At 31.8% G+C, this 8167-nt stretch overlaps 1 protein-coding gene across 1 annotated transcript; it reads right to left on the bottom strand.

Moving 5' to 3' along the window:
• Positions 1-1709: 1709 nt before the first annotated feature.
• On the bottom strand, positions 1710-2514 carry LOC145588036 (uncharacterized). The gene is made up of 2 exons (XM_081644673.1): positions 2214-2514; positions 1710-2114 (listed from the first exon to the last, which is right to left on the bottom strand). Exons 1-2 carry the CDS (start codon positions 2392-2394, stop codon positions 1909-1911), a joined length of 387 nt encoding a protein of 128 aa, XP_081500799.1. The 5' UTR covers positions 2395-2514; the 3' UTR covers positions 1710-1908.
• Between the last annotated feature and the right edge of the window lie 5653 nt (positions 2515-8167).

The raw sequence follows: 8167 nt of genomic DNA, 5'->3' as shown, positions 1-8167 counted from the left end.
AATGAAGTTGGAAGGATTTAGGGTAATGGAGAGGGTAAAGGAAATGAAAAAAAGTGCTTAACAAACAACAACAACAAAGGGAATCGAGGCAGTAGATTCCCATTCCCTTTCCTGAATACCCCCAACCAAACGACCCCTTAGACCTTTTGTGGTCAAGAGTGAGTGTTTTTGACTTTTTATGCCGTAGCTTATAAGTTTATATCTATATTTTGTTGTAAAAAAATTTGACAATGTTAAGCATTAATTTAGCTTGTATTATCCGGCATAATTTTGAATTACTATTCATGCGAATATATAAGAGCAACCCAAGATTTTTTTTTTATTATTTTTTTTTTGTCGCAGCCCTAACAAGCTTTCATCCCTCTAGGTTTTCTCCTTGGGAGGGTTTTTTGGTTCCCTCTAGGGTTTTTCCCTTGGGAGGGTTTTTCTAACCTCCATTGCTAGGTTTTTTCAATTTCTTTGAAGGTTTTCCTTTTGTCTTCTCCCTTTTCTCTCCATCTCTTTTCCTCTTGGTCTCAGTTGTGAATCTTTGTAGGGGCTTCCACTGGTATTTTTACCGGTGGTAAGCCCTAAAAACTTTTCAATTGCTTTCAATAAATAGATCTCATCCTTGTGATGATGATTTTTCTCTTGAGTTTATTTTCTTTTTGTGTTTGTTTAGTGAAAATTGAAGATCTACGGTTTCATAATCTCTACAAGAATTTGGAGGACCACATGAGTATTTTCACTCAGACGACTACGCATCAGTGGATTTCAAGCCGAATCAGTGCGAACTCACAGATTGTATTGCTTCAGATGAAGTTTTTTATTATGGCGATTGTTAATCAAATTCACGATGTATTTTGTTTTAAGGTGTGTATTTATGTTGGAATTCTTGATTTTTTAGGAATTATATGTAAGTGCCGTTTGGTTATATTTTATTAATGAAATCCCTTTTCTTTATGTAAAAAAAAAAAAAAAAAAAAAAAAAAAAAGCGCAACTCCAAGATTAGATATTTTTATCTTCTATCTTGAATTGCCACATCATTTTCTCTAGCTATAATTTTCTGGCCTATGTTATGTTATAAAATTTGAGGATGGAATTATTCTAGAAAATGTAAAATAAATTGTATAGAAATTCTTGTAAGGACTAAAGCAGTCTAAGGAAACGTCCTAATTTGATGATTCATAGTATCAAGTGGTATAACTTGGTGATTCAAAGTATCAAGTGGTTTAATCTTGTGATTCATAGTATCAAGTGGTATATTTTTGTGATTCATAATATCAAGTGGTTCAATGGTCTTCATATAATCAATTAAAAAGACAAATTAGGAAAATTAATAATTTGTTGATTCCTAGAATCAAATGGTTCAACTATTAACTTGTTGGTAATATCTTATGAGATAAACAATACACTACAGATCAAATCTTGTCTACATCACGTCTCTTGTCAAAATAATACGAATTAATATTTTTTTTTTTTTAGGAAGTTTCTCCAAGAAAGTGGTGAGATATTATAAAGAAACTCATACTCAAATTGTCTTCTCCAGCTTCCTCAAATCCAAAATTAATGTCTAAACCTTGCATGCAGCAAATTCACATACACTTGTTAATCAATTCCTGCCAAAATTCAATTTCTAGAACACCTCTGTTTTTTTTTTTTCATTTAAACAATATAATAAAAACAAAAAAAGGAGAGAGAGAGAAAAAAAAAAAAAAAAAAAGATAAATAAACTAAAAAACTACTTGTAATATTCATCAATGCAAATTACAGTTCAACTATACAAAATTCCAACTTGAACTGTTTGCTTTTGCTGTGGCTATATATGTACCTCACAAACTTACTTTTCCCAGAAAAAAAAAAAAAAAAAAAGAAAATTAAAGGTTGTTAATTAAGATTAAATCTAAAAATTAAAATTGATAAAAACATTAAATTCGATGAACTCTATCCCTCAAAATTCCTTGGTATAAAGCAGCTCGATTTGCTGGCATTCGACGAAATTCTGGAATTTTATTATCATTAAAAATCTCAACTTTCTTCTCTTTTTTAATCATTTTGGTTAATTCACTCTTATGATCCTTAACATTATCAGCAAATTTCACCCTTTTCTTCTTCTTTTTCTTCTTTTTATCATCTGCAACAAAGAAACAGAGCAAAATCAGAATCACATAGAAATTGAAAAAAAAAAAAAAAAAAAACAGGGGAAAACAGAGCAAATTAAAACTTGAATTACCAGATGATAAACAAGATCGTAAACAAGAAGGAGGAAGATGGGTTTGTGAATTAGAGGATGAATTTTGATGGGTTGTTGGTAAATTTCTAATTCGATTAAGAGAAAGCAAGATTACAGCTCCTGAAACTGCCATGGCAGTTGTCAAGATTACACTTTGTGAGGTAATAACAGAGGAAGTCATGCTTATTGTTTTGAAGAGAGAGAAAGTAGACAGAGAAAGAGAAGTGTTAGTTGGTGGTTGCAAATTGTAGGAGAGAGAGAGAGAAAGATAGCGAGGGTTGAGCAAGAAGCAAAGATTTTAAGGAAGAAAGTATGAAGATTTATAGTGATTAGTGAGTGGATGTGGATGGGGTGGATTTTGGGGGGATACGAGTAATTTCATTTAGTTGTGAATGTGGGCCCCTTTTTTAGTACTAAATTGGTGGTCTAGGTGTTATTTGAATTTTAATTACGTTCCGAATGCTTACTAGCTTTTTGGCCCGAGTAGTACTCGTGTTGTACACTCCCCTCTATTTCTAAATGTAGAAACCCGAATCTTTGGATCGGGTCAAATCGATATAAGTGATTTCTAGTAAATCTTTGGTACCATTGTATCAAGTCTGGTATTTTAAATTGGGTAATTAAATATGAGTTAGTTTTACCGTATTTATTTAAATATGAATAAGTGAATCACTTTGATTTTTCCACTATATATATACTCTCGTAGTCTCATAGTTTCCTAGCCAAAGTTATCAGAATCGGGATTCTACTTTGAATCGATGAGTGGGGTAGAATCGAATCGGTAAAATCGAATTGTAGAATTGTACGATTCTACCAAAATTTAAAATTGGGCTTCAAAATGTAACAAATGACTACGTACACAATTTTATAGCAATGAGAATGATAATAATATATATTGTTAGTAACATGATATTGACATACAAATATAAAATAGTTTTTCAAGTAATTTCGCACGCGCATAACTCAAACAATACAATATAAACTATAAAGTCGGATTATTGGTACACATTCTTAACCATGAGAGTACACGACAGTTCTTGTTAAATTATGAAAAAAAATAACGTTGTTGACTCGTAAAGTTGTTTTCCCTAGACCCATGCATAATAAAAAAAAATCCAATAATGATAGAAAACTAAGTGTCAAGTTAGTTCATTTAACGAGATAGCTAAAGAATGACAACTACAACAAACTCATGTTATAAAAGTATTTTTTTTATGCCCAAAGTTGAGTGCATGAGACTCATGAATACATTCTTATGCCCATAAAATTTAAATGGTTGGATAGAATCTTAAAAGTTATTTAAATTGATGTTTCATAAGCTTTATTATGATTTAGATTGAATAATAAGTAAGTCATTGACTAAAGTTAGGTTCAACTATGACACCCTTACACTCTTTAGTCTATAACATAAAATATATAAGTGATATAGGTACGAAACCAATTCTATTAGAGAGTAGACTTCAAGAGCTTTCCAATGACATATTATAAGCCTAATTCCGACTTCGGAATCAAAAGTTATGGGTTTCGAAAAATCAGATTTTTTACAGGAGTAAAATCGGTATAGAACTGATACCGATTCCACCGATTCTAACCGATTCTACCGATTCTATGAGCGATTCTACAGCATAACGATTCTACCAGCGATTTATATCGTTTAGGTGGATTAGGATCGTAGAATCGTACGATTCTACGATCCGAATCGCGATTTTAATAACATTGTTCCTAGCTATTTTTGTTCCTCTTAAAACACGATACCAATTGTTACAAAAGACTTCAAACTTGAAACCATAAAGCCATCAAGATATTTATTTATTTTTATCTTAGGATCTAATGGAATGGTAGATATGCAAGACATACTATCAATATTAAGTCGTCACTTTATTTTTAATTTTTAAAAATGTTTAGTAAAATGGAACATCATGATTTTGTAAAATCCTTCATAAGGGGAGGGGGAAGGAAAGTAGATAAGTAATATATCTACGTTTTATTTTTTTGTTAGAAAGAAAAGATACACAAAGGGTATAAACTTATTACTTATGTATCACTAGAATCAATGGGGTGCTAAGGAAAGGATGGGAAGGGAAAAAGAGAGGAGGGAATAGAAGTTAGACTGATGAATTTTTCTTCCAAAACTCTTCATCATCGAAGTGATTAATTTCTTACAATTTATTCTCTTAATTTCTTTTCCCTCTAATTCACTTCCTTCCTAATTTTTTTTTTTATTTTTTTTTTGATGCAATTCCTTCTTAATTTGTTATCCAAAAAAAAGATACTTATCTTTTCATTTTCCTTCTCTTCCCTTCTTTTCCCTCTATTTATTTCAATTCAAACAAAATGTAAATAAATAAAACATAATAGAAGAATAATGAAAAGGAAAAATTAACAGGAATAATCTCAACTTTACCTCATTCTCCCAAAATAATCCCAACTTTGGATTATTTTTTAATAATCTGAACTTTAAAGTGAATTTTCTTCTAATGGTCCCAACCGGTTATTTGACTTGTTATAACAAGTTGGCTGATACATGTCAGTGTGTAATTGGCCAAAAAAAATTAAAAAAAAAAATAAAAGCTTGTAATTGGCCAAAAAAAAATAAATTAAAAAATAAATAGCCAAAAAAACCCACCAGCCCAACCACTTCCCTACCCCCACCCCCGCCAAACTCTCCCGCTTCGGTCCCACACCACTGCCGCAGCCAGTCCCATCCCCTTCCCCTCGCCGGCGCTTCACCACCTCTACCCCTAAACCACCAAAACCCCCGCTACGAAACCCCCCAATTCACCAGCAAAACTCATTCAATCTAATAAAAAAAACGAGCAAGTAATTCACCACAAACTCCGATTCAGTTGATGCAAGGCTGTTGGAGGCTTTATGCAGTGGAGGGAGGGGTTTAAGGGAGGTATAGGGGTTTCGTGGTGGGGTTATGGTGGTTTAATTTAGGGCGAGGGCGGAAGGCTAGGAGTTCTGGGGGGTTTTGGGCTGGGCGGGGAGGGGGAAATGAGCCAGTGGGATAGGTGCCTCCGGCCAGAGGGTCACTTAGGTGCCGGTCATCGGAGGTGGAGGTCAGACTGGGCTGGGGCAGCAGTTGTTGCATTTGTGTTTTTTTTTGTGTGTGTTAAAAAATATTTTTTAAGTTAATTAATTAAACAATTAAAACCAATAATATAAATTAAAATTAAAATTTATTTTTATTTTTGACCAATTATGTGATGACATGTATACATTAATTTTATTTTATTTTTAAAAAACATTTACCTATTCAACAGGTTACAGGTCACCTAGGATCATTGAAAGCAAATTCATATTAAAGTTCGGATTATTAAAGTATAATCAAAAATTGAAATTATTTTGAGCGAATCGAGCAAAATTGGAATTATTCTTATCAATTTTTCCTAATGAAAATTTATGCAATTAGTTCACAAGGAATCGACCAAATACATAAAAGGAGATTGGTAATTAAAGTGGGAAATTATGGAAAGACATTGAACAAATGGTGGGAAAAGACTGAGATAAGAAGGGGAGAGTTATATTTTATGTGTTTTCTAGAAGAAGAATAAGCAACATAAGAAAAAAAAAAAGTGAAAAGAAAACAGGGGACATGTGGCATGCCCCCCTCAATCCTCCTCCTCCCCACCACCCCCCCCCCCCCCCCAACACATATCTTACAAACTCCAAATTGGAAGAATTATCGAGAGGGTAGGATTGTGGATGGATGTATGAGAGGTGTAAACTAGAAGATTAATAATACAAAATCATATCTATTTTCTTCAATTCTACAATACATTGGATAGGCAGTAATAAATTATTATAATGGAGAAAATCAATATTCAGTCCCATGATAATTTAAGATGACCTTCCTAATTGTTTATTTTATTTATTACCTTTTTGTTTTATAAATCTTCGTTCCTACGTAATTGATAGAGTATAAAACATATTCCTGGGCCTCAACCATCAACTTAAGCTTTTGGTTGAGGCCCAGAAATATGTTTTATGCTCTAACACACTCCTTCACACGAGAGTCTGTTTGGGCTAGAAGTGTGGATGCAGCATGAGCTCTTTTCATACACAGCGCTTAATATTCCACTTGAAAGTGAGGGAGTGGATGAGATTCGAACCCGTAACCTTTATATCATGTTGCTTCCGATACCATGTTAAAGGACCAACTTAAGCTTTTGGTTGAGGCCCAGGAATATTCCACTAGAGTATAAAACATATTCCTGGGCCTCAACCATCAAAGGCCTCAATCAAAAGCTTAAGTTGATGGTTGAGGCCTAAGAAAGGCCTTAATCAAAAGTTTAAGTTAATGGTTGAGGCCCAAGAATATGTTTTATACTCTATCAGTAATATTACCTTTAAAGTGTTACTGGAAAAACATGAAAACGAATGCAAGCTTGGAGATGAGATTATGTTCCTCCCATGAAAATCTGAGGTTGCATTGTTTTCTATACTAAACTACACTTAGGCCTCGTTCATTTCACCTTATTTTTGCTAAAGTGAAATTATTTTTACTGAAACAAAATTATATATGCTGAACGAACTTAAATTAATTTTATTGAACTGAAATTATTTTTGCTGAACTGAAATTATTTTTACTGATTTTCTATTATAATTCTTATTTAAGAAAACTGAATTTTACTGAATTGAACTTATTTTTACTGAACTGAAATTATTTTTACTAAAGTGAAATTAATTTTACTGAACTGAACTTATTTTTACTGAACATTATTTTTCTAAGGTGAAGAGAACAGGGCCTTACAATTCATTCCTATAAGCGTAATTTATTTCCGGCAATTAAATGGACCGTTAAGTATCAAAGTGAATGATCTTCACATATAAAATAGGTAAACGGATTGGTTTTTCTTTTATTTTCCTCTTTTATTATTATTGTTTTTGGTGCTTACTGTAGACCTGTTTTTTTTTTTATTTTTTTTTTTTATTTTTTTTTTATTTTTAGAAGTCCATATTAAGAAATTAAAGAGGGCTATACATGAAATATGATCTTATATTTTTTTTCTTCCTATTTATCACATATTTGATTTATGATAATCCAAATAGGTCATATAATACATCATATAAAAATGGATATAGGTCATCTCATGTTATACCCCGTTATCTATTACGAGGGGTTTAAGACGACCAAAAAATTAACAAATTCTACAAACAATTAGACGTGCAAAGAACTCTAGCATGGAAGTTAAAAGAAAACTATATATTCCACTTTAAAGTCTAATAATGTGTTTGATTGAAATACTATATTATCCGTCCATCACTTTAATTTATGTGATTCTAGTCAATCTTATACACTAACAATAACTTTATGCAAAATCTATGTAGCTAAGCATTCCCCACACTAGAATAATCTACATAGAGTATATTCGTTAGCATGTAAAATTATATTAACTAAAGGAATAAGATTTCCTAAGTTTACAATAAAATATATGGCAAAGGACATGAATTACATGATAATATAATCTATTAATCTACAATTACATTGTAATCGTCATGTAATTAGGTACTCTGATATTTTAGTGAGAATTTTATGGATGAGAATTGTCTAATGTTGAATCAAGTGATAGGGGTGGCGAATCTTTTTTTTTTTTAGTCAAGAGTGGGTCAAACAGCTGCTCTTAATTGCACTCATTAGGGTTTTCATACTCATTTTATCTAGTTTTGACTATATATTATTCGCTAGATCACCAATTTCGAGTAATACAATTTAATCGGATAAATTTATCAACTTATAAATTTGACCGTAAATCATAACGAATAAAATGCATATGTATTGGTATATAATCAAAGCTACTATTTTAAGTATAAATAATGTAAAAAGTTAAACTATGTTGTAATTTATCTTGAAGAAAAGATCAGAGCCTGTTTTTTTGAGTTTCTGAGCAAAGCATCTTACTTATTCTCATCAGAGTAAAGTATGTGTCAGTAGACCAAGCAGTTTATTT

Source organism: Chenopodium album, chromosome 17, assembly GCF_948465745.1.
Source record: "Chenopodium album chromosome 17, dcCheAlbu1.1, whole genome shotgun sequence".
NCBI lineage: Eukaryota > Viridiplantae > Streptophyta > Magnoliopsida > Caryophyllales > Amaranthaceae > Chenopodium > Chenopodium album.
Note: the sequence above shows the minus strand (reverse complement) of the source record. Positions and strands in the feature narration are given on the sequence as shown.